The sequence below is a fragment of the Ascaphus truei genome, chromosome 8 (genome assembly GCF_040206685.1).
Source record: "Ascaphus truei isolate aAscTru1 chromosome 8, aAscTru1.hap1, whole genome shotgun sequence".
In the NCBI taxonomy this organism is placed as follows: Eukaryota; Metazoa; Chordata; class Amphibia; order Anura; family Ascaphidae; genus Ascaphus; species Ascaphus truei.
This window is the reverse complement of record NC_134490.1, coordinates 33,736,901-33,755,511: the sequence shown is the minus strand read 5'-3', so window position 1 is coordinate 33,755,511 and position 18,611 is coordinate 33,736,901. Positions and strand designations below refer to the sequence as shown.

The window sequence follows — 18,611 nt, the reverse complement described above, 5'->3', positions numbered from 1 at the left end:
TGTCTATCTGAATATCCTCAGGTAGACCCAAAATGATTTCCCTCATCCCAACCAACAAGCTACTGATTTATCCTGATTCACCAGGAAGTTGGAAACATTTGAGTACTTATTTATTTCCTGGCTTATACTTTGAAGGGACTTTTTTGAATCCACATATATACAAACATCATCTGCATAAGCCTGACACTTAACACGTCCTTCATGTTGGGAAACCTCACAGGGTACGGCTTGAATGCAACTATTTTGCTCCAGGTGTCTTAAAAAAAGGTCTACGGAGTAGACATACTCTATAATAAGGGGCTCAGCGGGTAGCCATGTCTAACACCCAATTTATGGAAAAAAATTCCCCTACCCAGCCATTAATGACCGGTCTCCCATAAGCTCCTTCGTACAACAAAGGTATCTGGGAAACCAAATATTTTCAGAGTTTTAAAAAGATAGACATGATCCACCTTATCGAAAGCTTTGACCTGGTCAAGATTCAACAGATACCCTGTTAGACCTCCATTCCTGACCATTTCAAACATCTCCCTAATGTTAATTAAATTATTGGCAATGTTTCTTCCCTTAATGGCACAGGATTGGGAACTCGCTATCACCTTCTCAGCGATGTTACTCATCCAATGTATAAGAACCTTCGCCAAGATTTTATAATCATTATTTATCAATGCTATTGGCCGCCAACTTTTTCAGTCTTTCGGATTCCCCTTGCTTATATGATAAGATCAAAAGTGATTCACACTAAGAGTGAGAGAGACCCATCCCTCCCAGAGAGTAATTATAAACTTTAGCCAATACTGCCGCTAAAACCTCACTGAAAATGTTATAAAATTCAGAAGTGAATCTGTCTGCCTCTGAGGTTTTATTACCTGACAGTGTCTTAATTGCATTCCTCACTTCTCTTGCTGTGATTAGGGAAGTCTAAGCCTATCAAGTAATCTTCAGAAACTGATGGGATATGGATAGAATCCAAATAACTGCCTATTTGTACAGGATCAATTAGTTTTTTGCTAAAAAAAAAAAACAGCTGCATAGTATTCAGTAACTACGTCTAGCATCTCATCTTTACTAGTAACACAACTAGTACACGTCTAGCATCTCATCTTTACTAGAACACCTGTGCATCTTTTAGGCAACATATAACCTTCTTTTTAGTTCTGGTTTTACAATTTTTATAGGTGTAACGGATTTTCTGAACTGGCCTGACCCACCCAATCTCATATTGGCCCCTGTGGTCTAACCAGTCCCCATTACAGTGTGATGTCTGGTGGTGCACCTGTTGGCAACAGGACTCCTGAGTCTCCCGCATGATGGTGTGTGGTGATTTGCCAACCCAGACAGGCAGCTGAGGTAGTGTGCTTGAGTCCTACCTATATCCAGTGCAGCGCCTCCACCTCATCAGGATCCCTGCTGTCGCTTGGGGATGGTCCTGGTGAGGAACTCCTCTGTGGTGCAGCCCCCTGCGTAATCACTCCACACTTACACACGAGGGTATCTTTCAACAGGAACATCTTTATTGTTGGATGTGGCTAGCTGCCCTCCACAATGGGTGTATTTAGCCACACATGATTGTCCAGCGGCTTCCCTCTGAAAGGTATATTTCTCCTTGATTAGGGATTCCCTCTCCCCGTAGGGATATCTACCCTGTGCCAGGTCCCTGGTCACAGTCTCCTAGTTCCGCAGCTTGTAACGTAATTACTCCTACAGCCTAGCAACAACTTCTGAACTCCTAACTTTTGGTCAGTGCTGTGCCTTATGTATCCTCTGGGGCTGACACAACTCTGACATCACTAATTATGGATTCAGAGCATGTGACCACTCCCATCCATACATAGGGCACCTCACCAGGGTGTGAGGGCAAACCTCCATAATTACTGCTGGCATGCCCATAACTTACCAGGCCTTATTGTCAGCAGGAGAGATGACTGCAGCCATTTTACAGCATGGCTACATAGGGGTCTTGGGAATAGATCTCACAGCCACCAAAATCCTTCTAATTTGTTAAAGAGGATAATCTTTCATATTGAAATAACCTCATGTTTCCTTTAACACACCTATAATGCTCAGAATTCACTTTTTCCCATTCTGCATTTCCGTATATAGTTGCAGCAACTTAGAGCAGAGGACCAAATTCTTCGTATACTTCGTCTTGTTTGTTAGATCTTGGGTTTTCTTAAAAAATCTTTTTATATCTTTTTTTAGTCACCTCCCTCCAATGCACTATGTTGGGATACAGAATTTGCGTGGACACACAGTTCTTGAAGAACTGAAGGAGACCTTCTCTTACAGTCTCCTCCTGTAACATGGAAAAGTTCAACTTCCAAACACTATAAACAATAATCACAGAGGAGTCCAAGTGTAGAGTTATTTGTAGAATAGCATGATCAGAATATTCTACTGGTGATAATCTGCAGCTGGCAGTATTTACATTGATCCTAACATATAACCTGTCTATTCTGGTTTTTCTCTCCCCAAATATGTATGTATACCTGGAGGGTTGTGAAGTCTATAAACATCACTTAAATCAGCCTGTATACACATATCATTTAGGACCACTATATCATATTCTTATATATCTCTACCACTATCACGGTCTAGATTTGAGGTCACACAATTAAAATCACCCCCTAGAACGAGACATTTGGAGGTAAAAAAAAAGGTTTAACTAAAGCAAATAACTTCCTTCTTTGCTTTTTTGGTTTTTAGCCATACACATTAATTAATCTGTGTTTAACATTCTGAAAGACACATCTAGAATAAGACTTTCGGTCAATCACTCTTTCACATTGAAAGTCATATCCCTTAAAAAGAAACCCCACCCCATCACATAGTTCTGGGCCATAGGACCAAAAAGATGCACCACTTGACTTTTCTGCAGAAACTGCCAAAATTTCCCTAAGAGACAAGACTTTTGGTTCCTGGAGGAATAGGATGTCGAAGTCAAGGTCCTTAATAGCTCTATATGCCAGCAATCGCCTTTTCCTGGTTTATATTGAATGAACATTTAAAGACCCTACTCCTTGAGGGTTGAGGAAGGGATGTGTCATTCTCAGAAGTTGTTGTTGACCTCCACAAGTCTTATTTATGCTTCTTCTTGTCCCTAACTCTTCCCCCTTTGCCCGGTGATGACCCTCTTTTGTTTCTCTATGTACTGTGAATCTACATTTTATTTGCTTTTGCCATCTGCCTTAGGGGTGGCTGTTATACCTACAACAGTGGATCCTGAGGGTTGTTCCTCCTCCCTCTTGCTGATCCCAGGAGATAATGATGCCTCCTGGGCATTCCTCATTTCTTCTACATCTGGGGTTTCATTGGTATTTAGCTCCTCTGTTTTCTGCTGTTCCTTTTCATCTTCCACCCTATCAGCCCATAAATGTTGTAGTGGCTGAAACATGTTTCAAATCCTTAAGCAGTCAATCACTGCAGTAATGTACCTCCCATGTGGATCCTCCTATTTCCTCACCATCACCTGCTGCTTCTAGATGTTCTGGAGTAGGGTGAGCTTTCTGACTTTGTTCCATTGCATTTTCAAGAGGCTGCTCCATCTCATGGCTCTCATGGTGTACTGGTCCCTTTTGGGAGTTTTGTTCTGTGGAGTCTGAGAGAGGAGGGGATTAACTCGTGGGTCCTCTCTCTCCACTGTAATCCAATTGTGGATTTCATTTAAAACATCCTCAATCAGATACAAACCCATGGAGTTCCTCCTTTCTGTAGCTGGCCTCTGTGTTTCGGAGTACAGGTCTCTATCCACCGCTGTTGCAGAATGCTGCAGAACATACTCTTGCGCTTGATTATTTGGGGCATGGGGACAGATGTTATATGAAGGTCCACTTTTTGAGCACAAGTTACACAGAATATTATTCTTGCATTCATTTCAATGCCCTAAATATTTGCATAGACTGCAGAAAAGTGTGGTCTGGATCCACACTTAAAGCAGCATTTGGGCTGTCCAAGGTAAAAACGCCTTCCTCTTTCGTTCCAATGTATAGGAAGTTTGGTAAGTGTGTCACAGTGTTGTCTGCACATGCAAGTTTCACCTTTAACCGATATCCTCCATTCCAGTATTTACCATTGTAGAGTTTCTTCGGTCCTTTGAGTATGTCACACTGGCACTTCAGCCACTACTCAATGTCAGCCACTGGGATAGATTCATGATCACAGATGATATTCCCCATTACACTCTCTGGCTTACAAATCGCTGTGGCTTCAAAAAACTTCTACTCAGAGCTGCTACTCACTGCTTTGTATCTCTCCCAGAAAGTCTCTAGGTGGGTGGAGGTTTTAAAACTGATATCATAATATGGTGAATAAGGGCCATGCAGGAGGGGTAAACAGGCGTTAATGCACAAGGATTTCTTTATGGTGTTTCTCCTACATAATCCAAACCTGGTTCTTCCTCTCTTGGTCCTAGAAATATCAGCCTCGCCACATTCCTTCTTTTTAAAGGATTTCTTATGGGGATAGTGTGAAATAATCTGAAAGCTTTACTTGCTTTCCACACGTTTTGCTGTGAATCAGCGGGTTTTGCTGGTTCTGTCTTTTCCTGGCAGTCTGAGCCCCCAGCAGCTGAAACGCTGTCAGTGCTGATTAAAGAGCTGATCCCATTTACCTCTCTCAGGGAGATTTCCTCTGGAGCTTCTATGTCTCCCAGCAGCTGAAAGTTGTTCCAGGTTAGCAGTGCTTGTTCAGGTACCTGTGTGGTCTGTGTTTCTCTCACGGAGTTAACCCTTTCTGGCTCACAGTTGTCTCCATTGCCTCTTCAGAGTTTATAGCAATGGGTTGTGAGTGAGAAGAAAGTTTCCCAGGGTCTCTTTCCTTGGTTTCTTCCTCAGCTGCTCTTTGCAGTGTACTGTACCTGTGTTTGCCTCCTGACTGACTCCTGCTGCAATCTCCTCACGTAGGAGACTATCAGCCTCAGTTTCCATGAGCTGAGGACTCTCAGCCTCTCTTCCCTTGTCACATACAGCCTCTGTATTATGTTTGGGCATTATACTATAAGGCAGGGGTGCGCAAAGTTTTTAACCTGTGCCCTCCCTGCCTGCTTACCTCCCTGCTTGCCCCTCCCCCCCCATCTCCTCACCTCCAGCGTCAAATTATGTCGCGGGGTCATGTGACGTCACATTGCCATGGTCTTGTGACCCCGCTGCGTCATTTGATGTTGGTTACCATGGCGACGAGTCACCGAAGATCAGGTATAAGAAGCTGCAGAGGCCTCGCGCGGCATTTCATTTAAATGCCTTGGGGGAGAGTGCGGGACCTCTGTAGCCGCCGCGCCCCCCCTGGAAATTCTCACGCCCCCCACTTTGCTATAAGGCTTGTTTGTCTGCCTGCTCTCTCTTGCCGCGCGCCTCCCCTTTTCCAGCTCAGCCTCTCTTTTCTTTCTGCTCTCAGTTATAACATTACTTTGCTGCTGGGATTTACTGCTCTGGGTTTGTATGTTTCAACCAGGTGCCCACAGATGTGTAAAACAGAGTATGACAGAGCAGTGATAAAGCAGTGATAGGCAGTGACAGGGTTGTCACAGTGATAAGTGCTTGCAAACTTTATCTGATGCGTGAAAAAAATCAAATGACACATTCAGCAAATACTCAGTGATTGAAGTCAGGAAGGCAGTGTGTGAAGTACAGGGAGATATTCATGGATTATGGGGTGCGTTTGTAGGGTCAACGCTTGTTATGTTGGGAATATGTGATTAATATGATTTACACTCTCCCTCACTCTCCTTTTTCCCCCCTCATTTTCTCTCTCTCTATTAGACTGTAAGCTCCTCAGAGCAGGGACTCCTCTTCCTTAATGTTACTTTTATGTCTGAAGCACTTATTCCCATGACCTGTTATTTATTTGATTACCCCCCTGTATTACTACTGTGAAGCGCTATGTACATTAATGGCGCTATATAAATAAAGACATACAATACTATCTCACACTTTCTGTTACTCCACTTTCTTTCTCCTATTTTTCTTTCCTCTTCCTTTCCTTACCCTGTTACATTTCCCTTCTCTCCCTTTTTTTTCCCTCACCATTTTTCTTCTCTCTCTTCCTCACTCTGACACCCCCTCCCCCCTTTTAATCTCTCTCACACACTCGTTCTCTCTCTCTCTCTTTGCAGTGAAGAAGGCACAGTTTGATGGAGCTCAAGGTAAGATGCAAAACTGCCCATGTATGTGCATGCGTGCGTGCAGCAAACAAAAATATCACTTTTGAGCACATTCACATGCCTCGGATAGTCTGGCAAACTTGCTGTTCACCATTATCTCTTAGTATACAGTGCTTCCACTGCAGCCATGTATTCTGGGAAAATCACATGCAAATGAGCAGTGTCACCTTTTTGTTTCTTATCCATTTAAAAAAAAAAAAGGACCCCTCTAATCTCATGCCTGCCGTAATACACAGCTTTTCAGCACAGCCTGGGTTAAAGAAGTGCATAGCCAGTAACCCTGCTCACAGACAGCTGTTTCAACCTTTTTGGTCTCATCAGTGTGAGGTTGGTTATACAGTAGAGTCTGAGTTATCCAACCTAAACGGGACCAATGCCGCGTCAGATAACCGAGAATAGCTGATAATACGGAAAGTATTATCTGACATTTGCACCCCCCGTTCTCACTTACCAGGCTTACCGGCGGCGGAAGAAGAGGACTGAAGACCACGGGAGCTGAGCGGCACAGGAGGAAGACAGCTGCTGGCGGGAGAAGAGGGGCCAGGACCATGTCAGCGGAGGGAAGAAGTTGAGACAGTGGGTGGCGGCAGGTTGAAGACGTCATCGGAGCAGGAGCAGAGAAGCACAGGAGAACGGCAGGGGAGAAACGCAGTATAACATGGCAAACACCGGAAGTCAGACGCCGATCAACTTCCGGTGTTACAGCGAATTCCTCCCCTACCGTTCTCGTGTGCTGCTCTGCTCCTGCTCCGATCACATCTTTTCCTTCCGCCGCCGCCCGCTGTCTCCTCTTCTTCCCTCCGTTGACATGGTCCTGGGTCCTCTTCTCCCGCCCTGTCTTCCTCCTGTGCTGCTCCGCTCCCATGGTCTTCAGTCCTCCTCTTCTGCCGCCGGTAAGAGAGAAGGTGGGGAAGGAAGTTGAATAAAACGGAGTGTCTGTTAACCGAATGTTGGATTACCGAGACTCTACTGTACTGGCTTTGTAATGTGAAGTTGGGATAGATTTGTTTGTGTGTGTGTGTGTGTATGTGTATGTGTATATATATATATACGTATAAACTGACAAGATATGTCTGATGTAGGTAGTGACAACTGACTGGCCCCTGGTGACAGTGCAGGCCTCAAATGACAGTAGTAGGCCTCAAATAGCAGTGACAGGCCTCACGTGACAGTGCAGGCCTCAAATGAAAGTAATAGGCCTCAAATAGCAGTGACAAGCCTCATGTGATCTCTGTAACCCCGGCCACCATTTTGCCCCGACAGAGAAGTTTAATGCTTACGTGACCCTGAAGGTGCAGAATGTGAAGAGCACAACCATCGCGGTGCGGGGAAACCTGCCCTGCTGGGAGCAGGACTTCATGTTGTAAGTATGAGGGTAGGGGGGGAGAACAGGGGTCATGCTATGTAGGAGAGCTGGACCCCCATGTAATAGTGTTTAATACACTTGTAATATATAAGAGCACTGGATCCCGCTATTTTAGAGCACTATATCGGATCCCCTATATAAAATCATTGGATCTGCCTATATAAGAGAAGTTGATTCCCCTACATATATTGGAGTGCTGGAACTCCCTGTATAAAATTACTGGATCTCTCTATATATGAGCACTGGATCCCCATGTCATAGTATTCAATACTCCCATCCTGTATAAGAGCTCAGGATCCTCCTATATAAGCTGAGCTGAATCCCCCTACTGTATATAAGAGTTCTAGATTTCCCTATATAGGAGAGCTGAATCCCCTTTATATAGAAGCGCTGAATCACCCTATATAAGAGCTCTAGATTTCCTTATATAAGAGAGCTGAATCTCCTTATATATATTAGAGCATTGGATTTCCCAATATAAGAACGTCGGGTCCCCTAATGTAAGAGTGTTTGACACACCCCTAAAACTAACTGCATCCATTACACCGCGGACTTGTCATATGGTCCATATAAGAGCGTCATTCCTTTGGGGAGAGGAGCAGACTAAGAGCGCAGGCTTTCGTTAAGAAGCAATGTAAGAGCGCAGGTGTTTGTGTGGAGGCAGTGTAAGAGCGCGGGCATGTGTAAGGAAGCAGTGTAAGAGCGCAGGTGTTTGTGTGGAGGCAGTGTAAGAGCGCAGGCGTTTGTGTGGAGGCAGTGTAAGAGCGCAGGCGTTTGTAAGGAGGCAGTGTAAGAGCGCGGGCGTTTGTAAGGAAGCAGTGTAAGAGCGCGGGCGTTTGTGAGGAAGCAGTGTAAGAGCGTGGGCGTTTGTAAGGAAGCAGTGTAAGAGCGTGGGCGTTTGTAAGGAAGCAGTGTAAGAGCGCAGGCATTTGTGAGGAAGCAGTGTAAGAGCGCAGGCGTTTGTGAGGAGGCAGTGTAAGAGCGCGGGCGTTTGTGAGGAGGCAGTGTAAGAGCGCAGGCATTTGTGAGGAGGCAGTGTAAGAGCGCAGGTGTTTGTGAGGAGGCAGTGTAAGAGCGCGGGCGTTTGTGAGGAGGCAGTGTAAGAGCGCGGGCGTTTGTGAGGAGGCAGTGTAAGAGCGCAGGCGTTTGTGAGGAGGCAGTGTAAGAGCGCGGGCGTTTGTGAGGAGGCAGTGTAAGAGCGCAGGCGTGTGTGAGGAAGCAGTGTAAGAGCGCAGGCGTGTGTGAGGAGGCAGTGTAAGAGCGCAGGCATTTGTGAGGAAGCAGTGTAAGAGCGCAGGCGTGTGTAAGGAAGCAGTGTAAGAGCGCGGGCGTTTGTGAGGAGGCAGTGTAAGAGCGCAGGCGTTTGTGAGGAGGCAGTGTAAGAGCGCGGGCGTTTGTAAGAAAGCATTGTAAGAGCGCGGGCGTTTGTGAGGAGGCAGTGTAAGAGCGCGGGCGTTTGTAAGAAAGCATTGTAAGAGCGCGGGCGTTTGTGAGGAGGCAGTGTAAGAGCGCGGGCGTTTGTGAGGAGGCAGTGTAAGAGCGCGGGCGTTTGCGAGGAGGCTCTGTAAGAGCGCGGGCGTTTGCGAGGAGGCAGTGTAAGCGCGCAGGCGTGTGTAAGGAAGCAGTGTAAGAGCGCGGGCGTTTGTGAGGAGGCAGTGTAAGAGCGCGGGCGTTTGTGAGGAGGCAGTGTAAGAGTACAGGCGTGTGTAAGGAAGCAGTGTAAGAGCGCAGGCGTGTGTGAGGAAGCAATGTAAGAGCGCAGGCGTGTGTAAGGAAGCAGTGTAAGAGCGCAGGCGTTTGTGAGGAGGCAGTGTAAGAGCGCAGGCATTTGTGAGGAAGCAGTGTAAGAGCGCAGGCGTTTGTGAGGAGGCAGTGTAAGAGCGCAGGCGTTTGTGAGGAGGCAGTGTAAGAGCGCAGGCGTTTGTGAGGAGGCAGTGTAAGAGCGCAGGCGTGTGTAAGGAAGCAGTGTAAGAGCGCAGGCGTTTGTAAGGAAGCAGTGTAAGAGCGCAGGCGTTTGTAAGGAAGCAGTGTAAGAGCGCAGGCGTGTGTGAGGAGGCAGTGTAAGAGCGCAGGCATTTGTGAGGAAGCAGTGTAAGAGCGCAGGCGTGTGTAAGGAAGCAGTGTAAGAGCGCGGGCGTTTGTGAGGAGGCAGTGTAAGAGCGCAGGCGTTTGTGAGGAGGCAGTGTAAGAGCGCGGGCGTTTGTGAGGAGGCAGTGTAAGAGCGCGGGCGTTTGTAAGAAAGCATTGTAAGAGCGCGGGCGTTTGTGAGGAGGCAGTGTAAGAGCACGGGCGTTTGTAAGAAAGCATTGTAAGAGCGCGGGCGTTTGTGAGGAGGCAGTGTAAGAGCGCGGGCGTTTGTGAGGAGGCAGTGTAAGAGCGCGGGCGTTTGCGAGGAGGCTCTGTAAGAGCGCGGGTGTTTGCGAGGAGGCAGTGTAAGCGCGCAGGCGTGTGTAAGGAAGCAGTGTAAGAGCGCGGGCGTTTGTGAGGAGGCAGTGTAAGAGCGCGGGCGTTTGTGAGGAGGCAGTGTAAGAGCACAGGCGTGTGTAAGGAAGCAGTGTAAGAGCGCAGGCGTGTGTGAGGAAGCAATGTAAGAGCGCAGGCGTGTGTAAGGAAGCAGTGTAAGAGCGCAGGCGTTTGTGAGGAGGCAGTGTAAGAGCGCAGGCATTTGTGAGGAAGCAGTGTAAGAGCGCAGGCGTTTGTGAGGAGGCAGTGTAAGAGCGCAGGCGTTTGTGAGGAGGCAGTGTAAGAGCGCAGGCGTTTGTGAGGAGGCAGTGTAAGAGCGCAGGCGTGTGTAAGGAAGCAGTGTAAGAGCGCAGGCGTTTGTAAGGAAGCAGTGTAAGAGCGCAGGCGTTTGTAAGGAAGCAGTGTAAGAGCGCAGGCGTTTGTAAGGAAGCAGTGTAAGAGCGCAGGCGTTTGTGAGGAGGCAGTGTAAGAGCGCAGGCATTTGTGAGGAGGCAGTGTAAGAGCGCAAGCATTTGTGAGGAAGCAGAGTAAGAGCGCAGGCGTTTGTAAGGAAGCAGTGTAAGAGCGCAGGCGTTTGTAAGGAAGCAGTGTAAGAGTGCAGGCGTTTGTGAGGAAGCAGTGTAAGAGCGCATGCGTTTGTGAGGAAGCAGTGTAAGAGCGCATGCGTTTGTGAGGAAGCAGTGTAAGAGTGCAGGCGTTTGTGAGGAAGCAGTGTAGGAGCGCATGCGTTTGTGAGGAAGCAGTGTGAGAGCGCATGCGTTTGTGAGGAAGCAGTGTAAGAGCGCAGGCGTTTGTAAGGAAGCAGTGTAAGAGCGCAGGCGTTTGTGAGGAAGCAGTGTAAGAGCGCAGGCGTGTGTAAGGAAGCAGTGTAAGAGCGCAGGCGTTTGTGAGGAAGCAGTGTAAGAGCGCAGGCGTGTGTAAGGAAGCAGTGTAAGAGCGCAGGCATGTGTAAGGAAGCAGTGTAAGAGCGCATGCGTTTGTAAGGAAGCAGTGTAAGAGCGCAGGCGTTTGTAAGGAAGCAGTGTAAGAGCGCAGGCATGTGTTCGGAAGCAGTGTAAGAGCGCATGCGTTTGTGAGGAAGCAGTGTAAGAGCGCAGGCGTTTGTAAGGAAGCAGTGTAAGAGCGCAGGCGTTTGTGAGGAAGCAGTGTAAGAGCGCAGGCGTGTGTAAGGAAGCAGTGTAAGAGCGCAGGCGTTTGTGAGGAAGCAGTGTAAGAGCGCAGGCGTGTGTAAGGAAGCAGTGTAAGAGCGCAGGCATGTGTAAGGAAGCAGTGTAAGAGCGCAGGCATTTGTGAGGAGGCAGTGTAAGAGCGCAAGCATTTGTGAGGAAGCAGAGTAAGAGCGCAGGCGTTTGTAAGGAAGCAGTGTAAGAGCGCAGGCGTTTGTAAGGAAGCAGTGTAAGAGTGCAGGCGTTTGTGAGGAAGCAGTGTAAGAGCGCATGCGTTTGTGAGGAAGCAGTGTAAGAGCGCATGCGTTTGTGAGGAAGCAGTGTAAGAGTGCAGGCGTTTGTGAGGAAGCAGTGTAGGAGCGCATGCGTTTGTGAGGAAGCAGTGTGAGAGCGCATGCGTTTGTGAGGAAGCAGTGTAAGAGCGCAGGCGTTTGTAAGGAAGCAGTGTAAGAGCGCAGGCGTTTGTGAGGAAGCAGTGTAAGAGCGCAGGCGTGTGTAAGGAAGCAGTGTAAGAGCGCAGGCGTTTGTGAGGAAGCAGTGTAAGAGCGCAGGCGTGTGTAAGGAAGCAGTGTAAGAGCGCAGGCATGTGTAAGGAAGCAGTGTAAGAGCGCATGCGTTTGTAAGGAAGCAGTGTAAGAGCGCAGGCGTTTGTAAGGAAGCAGTGTAAGAGCGCAGGCATGTGTTCGGAAGCAGTGTAAGAGCGCATGCGTTTGTAAGGAAGCAGTGTAAGAGCGCAGGCGTTTGTAAGGAAGCAGTGTAAGAGCGCAGGCGTTTGTGAGGAAGCAGTGTAAGAGCGCAGGCGTTTGTGAGGAAGCAGTGTAAGAGCGCAGGCGTTTGTAAGGAAGCAGTGTAAGAGCGCAGGCATGTGTAAGGAAGCAGTGTAAGAGCGCTGTGGAGGATGAAGGTAAGAAAGTAGGGAAGTTGAGCCCAGCTGTCCTGTGTTTGCAGTGAGATTAGTCGCCTGGACCTCGGACTGACGGTGGAGGTATGGAATAAGGGCCTGATCTGGGACACCATGGTGGGAACGGTGTGGATCCCGCTGAGAACCATTCGGCAGTCTAATGAGGTAATGAGCTTTACAGTCCTCATTAAACCCTACATCACCCAAGGGCCCTGAACTGAGTGTGGCGCAGTACAAAACGCAAGGCGATATAACATCCGGTGATATAATAATATCCAGCGATATCAAACACAAAGTGATATAATAACATCCAGTGATATAATAACATCCAGTGATATAATAACACCCAGTGATATAATAACACCCAGTGATATAATAACACCCAGTGATATAATAAACACGCAGAACGATCTAATAACATCCAGTGATATAATAACATCCAGCGATATAATAACATCCAGCGAATAATAACATCCAGCGATATAATAACATCCAGCGATATAATAACATCCAGCGATATAATAACAGCCAGCGATATAATAACAGCCAGCGATATAATAACATCCAGCGATATAATAACATCCAGCGATATAATAACATCCAGCGATATAATAACATCCAGCGATATAATAACATCCAGCGATATAATAACACCCAGCGATATAATAACATCCAGCGATATAATAACACCCAGCGATATAATAACATCCAGCGATATAATAACATCCAGCGATATAATAACATCCAGCGATATAATAACAGCCAGCGATATAATAACATCCAGCGATATAATAACATCCAGCGATATAATAACAGCCAGCGATATAATAACATCCAGCGATATAATAACATCCAGCGATATAATAACATCCAGCGATATAATAACAGCCAGCGATATAATAACATCCAGCGATATAATAACACCCAGCGATATAATAACACCCAGCGATATAATAACATCCAGCGATATAATAACATCCAGCGATATAATAACAGCCAGCGATATAATAACAGCCAGCGATATAATAACATCCAGCGATATAATAACATCCAGCGATATAATAACAGCCAGCGATATAATAACAGCCAGCGATATAATAACAGCCAGCGATATAATAACATCCAGCGATATAATAACAGCCAGCGATATAATAACAGCCAGCGATATAATAACATCCAGCGATATAATAACATCCAGCGATATAATAACAGCCAGCGATATAATAACAGCCAGCGATATAATAACAGCCAGCGATATAATAACAGCCAGCGATATAATAACAGCCAGCGATATAATAACATCCAGCGATATAATAACATGCAGAGAGATATAATAACATCCAGCGATATAATAACAGCCAGCGATATAATAACATCCAGCGATATAATAACAGCCAGCGATATAATAACATCCAGCGATATAATAACAGCCAGCGATATAATAACATCCAGCGATATAATAACAGCCAGCGATATAATAACAGCCAGCGATATAATAACAGCCAGCGATATAATAACAGCCAGCGATATAATAACATGCAGAGCGATATAATAACAGCCAGCGATATAATAACATCCAGCGATATAATAACATCCAGTGATATAATAACAGCCAGCGATATAATAACATCCAGCGATATAATAACAGCCAGCGATATAATAACATCCAGCGATATAATAACAGCCAGCGATATAATAACAGCCAGCGATATAATAACAGCCAGCGATATAATAACAGCCAGCGATATAATAACAGCCAGCGATATAATAACATCCAGCGATATAATAACATGCAGAGAGATATAATAACATCCAGCGATATAATAACATCCAGCGATATAATAACAGCCAGCGATATAATAACATCCAGCGATATAATAACAGCCAGCGATATAATAACATCCAGCGATATAATAACAGCCAGCGATATAATAACATCCAGCGATATAATAACAGCCAGCGATATAATAACAGCCAGCGATATAATAACAGCCAGCGATATAATAACAGCCAGCGATATAATAACATGCAGAGCGATATAATAACAGCCAGCGATATAATAACATCCAGCGATATAATAACATCCAGCGATATAATAACAGCCAGCGATATAATAACAGCCAGCGATATAATAACAGCCAGCGATATAATAACATGCAGAGAGATATAATAACATCCAGCGATATAATAACATCCAGCGATATAATAACAGCCAGCGATATAATAACATCCAGCGATATAATAACAGCCAGCGATATAATAACATCCAGCGATATAATAACAGCCAGCGATATAATAACATCCAGCGATATAATAACAGCCAGCGATATAATAACAGCCAGCGATATAATAACAGCCAGCGATATAATAACAGCCAGCGATATAATAACATGCAGAGAGATATAATAACATCCAGCGATATAATAACAGCCAGCGATATAATAACAGCCAGCGATATAATAACAGCCAGCGATATAATAACAGCCAGCGATATAATAACAGCCAGCGATATAATAACAGCCAGCGATATAATAACAGCCAGCGATATAATAACATGCAGAGCGATATAATAACATCCAGCGATATAATAACATCCAGCGATATAATAACAGCCAGCGATATAATAACATCCAGCGATATAATAACAGCCAGCGATATAATAACATCCAGCGATATAATAACAGCCAGCGATATAATAACAGCCAGCGATATAATAACAGCCAGCGATATAATAACAGCCAGCGATATAATAACAGCCAGCGATATAATAACATGCAGAGCGATATAATAACATCCAGCGATATAATAACATCCAGCGATATAATAACAGCCAGCGATATAATAACATCCAGCGATATAATAACAGCCAGCGATATAATAACATCCAGCGATATAATAACAGCCAGCGATATAATAACAGCCAGCGATATAATAACATGCAGAGAGATATAATAACATCCAGCGATATAATAACATGCAGAGATATAATAACATCCAGCGATATAATAACATCCAGCGATATAATAACATGCAGAGATATAATAACATGCAGAGATATAATAACATCCAGCGATATAATAACATCCAGCGATATAATAACATCCAGCGATATAATAACAGCCAGCGATATAATAACATCCAGCGATATAATAATATCCAGCGATATAATTACATCCAGCGATATAATAACAGCCAGCGATATAATTACATCCAGTGATATAATAACATCCAGCGATATAATTACATCCAGCGATATAATAACATCCAGCGATATAATAACATCCAGCGATATAATAAACACACAGAATAATCTAATAACATCCAGTGATATAATATACACACAGAACAATCTAATAACATCTGTGATATAATAACATCCAGGGATATAATAACATCCAGTAATATAATAATAGCCAGTGATTTAATAACACAGAACGATCTAATAACATCCAGTGGTATAAAAGGCAGAGTGATATAATTTCAGAGTAGTATAATATATATGGATATAATAGCATGCAGAGCTATATAATATTATGCAAAGCCATCTAATAATATGCATACTGATATAACATGCGCACTGTAGTAATGTAATAACACACAGAGCGTTATTATAAACATACTGAGTTATATAATAACGTATTGGGATACACCGAGAGATATAATACCATGCGCAACTATATAATACCACGCAAAGTAATAATACCACATTGAGCTATATATCAGCCAGAGCTATATAATCACACACAGAGTGATATAATAACATACAGAGGAATGTAATAACATGAATAGCCATACAGTATATGAACATGCAGAATGATATAGTAACGTGCAGAGTGATATAATACCATGCATGGCCATATAATCTAATAACATGCAGAGTGATATAATACTGCGCAGGGCCATATAATATAATAACATGCAGAGTGATATAATACCATGCAGGGCCATATAATATAATAACATGCAGCGTGATATAATACCATGCAGGGCCATATAATATAATAACATGCAGAGTGATATAATACCATGCAGGGCCATATAATCTAATAACATGCAGAGTGATGTAATACTGCGCAGGGCCATATAATATAATAACATGCAGAGTGATATAATACCATGCAGGGCCATATAATATAATAACATACAGAGTGATATAATACCATGCAGTGCCATATAATATAATAACATGCAGAGTGATATAATACTGTGCAGGGCCATATAATATAATAACATGCAGAGTGATATAATACCATGCAGGGCCATATAATATAATAACATGCAGAGTGATATAATACTGTGCAGGGCCATATCATATAATAACATGCAGAGTAATATAATACCATGCAGGGCCATATAATATAATAACATGCAGAGTGATATAATACTGTGCAGGGCCATATAATATAATAACATGCAGAGTGATATAATACTGTGCAGGGCCATATAATATAATAACATGCAGAGTAATATAATACCATGCAGGGCCATATAATATAATAACATGCAGAGTAATATAATACTGTGCAGGGCCATATAATATAATAACATGCAGAGTGATATAATACCATGCAGGGCCATATAATATAATAACATGCAGAGTGATATAATACTGTGCAGGGCCATATAATATAATAACATGCAGAGTAATATAATACTGTGCAGGGCCATATAATATAATAACATGCAGAGTAATATAATACTGTGCAGGGCCATATCATATAATAACATGCAGAGTGATATAATACTGCGCAGGGCCATATAATATAATAACATGCAGAGTGATATTATACTGTGCAGGGCCATATAATAACAGTGAAGGAAATCTGTCCTGCGCTCAGGCAGTTTAGTAGAGGCACACAAGGGTGTCAGTGAGTGTCACAGAGAATGGAGCTGGAGAGTATACATGGACCAGAGTAAAGTCAAAGCCGGGAAGGAAAAACCTTACCTATGTAGGCTCATAAACCTGGCTCTGCTCTCCTCTGATCTCCGATGTCTGGGTGTGCAGCCTTCTGAAGAAATGGCATAGGAAGAGAGGAATCCGGCGCTACAGCATGTAACAAACTCCAGGGCTCTTCCGGGTTAGAACAAAAACTTTATTGGGCCTCACGAACACACAGCTACACCACAGTCTCCCCCTCAACGCGTTTCACGCTAGAATCAGCGCTTCGTCTTGATATAATACTGTGCAGGTCCATATAATAACATGCAGAGTGATATAATACTGTGCAGGTCCATATAATAACATGCAGAGTGATATAATACTGTGCAGGTCCATATAATATAATAACATGCAGAGTGATATAATACTGCGCAGGTCCATATAATATAATAACATGCAGAGTGATATAATACTGCGCAGGTCTATATAATAACATGCAGAGTAATATAATACTGTGCAGGTCCATATAATAACATGCAGAGTGATATAATACTGTGCAGGTCCATATAATATAATAACATGCAGAGTGATATAATACTGCGCAGGTCCATATAATATAATAACATGCAGAGTGATATAATACTGCGCAGGTCCATATAATAACAGGCAGAGCCATATAATGACTATAGTGGGGTAAAACAAGCGGAAACGAATTACTGGTGTAAAAATAGGGTGATTAAATAAATATAATACTAAAAAGGGAAGACAATGCAGCTGCTGAGGAAGACGCGGTTTTCATTTGTCTTGAGAGTAGCGGAGAGAAGATTCCAGGGCGCAAAACACACTTCTCAAAAAGAAAAAAATACAAAATATCTAGTGCAACATTGCACGTAGAAAATATATTTGTGGAGAAACCGGTAACTATTTCACTGGCATGTAGTGAGAAGCCGGCTCATCCAGGAGAGATCTGTTCTGATCCACGGAGAATCTGAAAGAAAGGAAATCACAAATAGTGCAATATGTATGTAATGCAGGGTGTATTGAAAAAGGAATAAAACTCACCAACAAAAAAGCATCGTAGGCTTTTGATAGGTAGAGAAACCTCTGTCTGTTGCCACGCGGTCTATCCCCCTTCTGGTGTGTGCCTGGCATGCTGGCCATCTGTGAAGGAAATCTCGAACTGAGTCCTGGAAGGACATCTGGGCAGGGAGACCCTCTACCTCACTTCTGCAGGCAGACGCCGGTAGCTCGGACGGAGCTCGCTTCCGTCCGGTGACGTCAAATCGTCAGTGACGGAAGTCAGCGAGAAAATCCGGCCTAGATCCCGGATGTGTCTGCGGTGACTGAGTCGGAGGCAGAGGATTGAGTGCACACTCGAGGGATGCCGGAGGGCAGTCCAATAAATGTGAATCCTACGCGTTTCGCTCTTAGCAGGAGCTTCCACAGGGATTATGGCAGGATCTTCCTCAGGGTTCCTCTGCCTCAGACTCCGGTGTCTGCCTGCGTCTGCTTGCCTGCCTGTGGATCAGAAAAGATCTCTCCTTTTTGAGCCTGCTTTTTACTTAGTTCATATGGAGTGAAATACTTACCTGTTTATCCACACATATTTTCTACATGCAATATTGCAATATATATTTTCTGTTTTTGAGATGTGGAGTGTGTATTGCGCCCTGAAATCT

General features: G+C 44.2%; 1 protein-coding gene across 1 annotated transcript in view; it reads left to right on the top strand.

The window, feature by feature from the left end:
* The window catches only part of UNC13A (unc-13 homolog A), a 74,858-nt gene that overhangs the window by 5,000 nt on the left and 51,247 nt on the right, over window positions 1–18,611 (top strand). Inside the window, exons 2-4 of the mRNA XM_075611309.1 lie at window positions 6,110–6,139; window positions 7,421–7,520; window positions 12,101–12,218. Coding sequence (XP_075467424.1) covers window positions 6,110–6,139; window positions 7,421–7,520; window positions 12,101–12,218 — 248 coding nt within the window. The remainder of the gene's footprint in view (window positions 1–6,109; window positions 6,140–7,420; window positions 7,521–12,100; window positions 12,219–18,611) is intronic.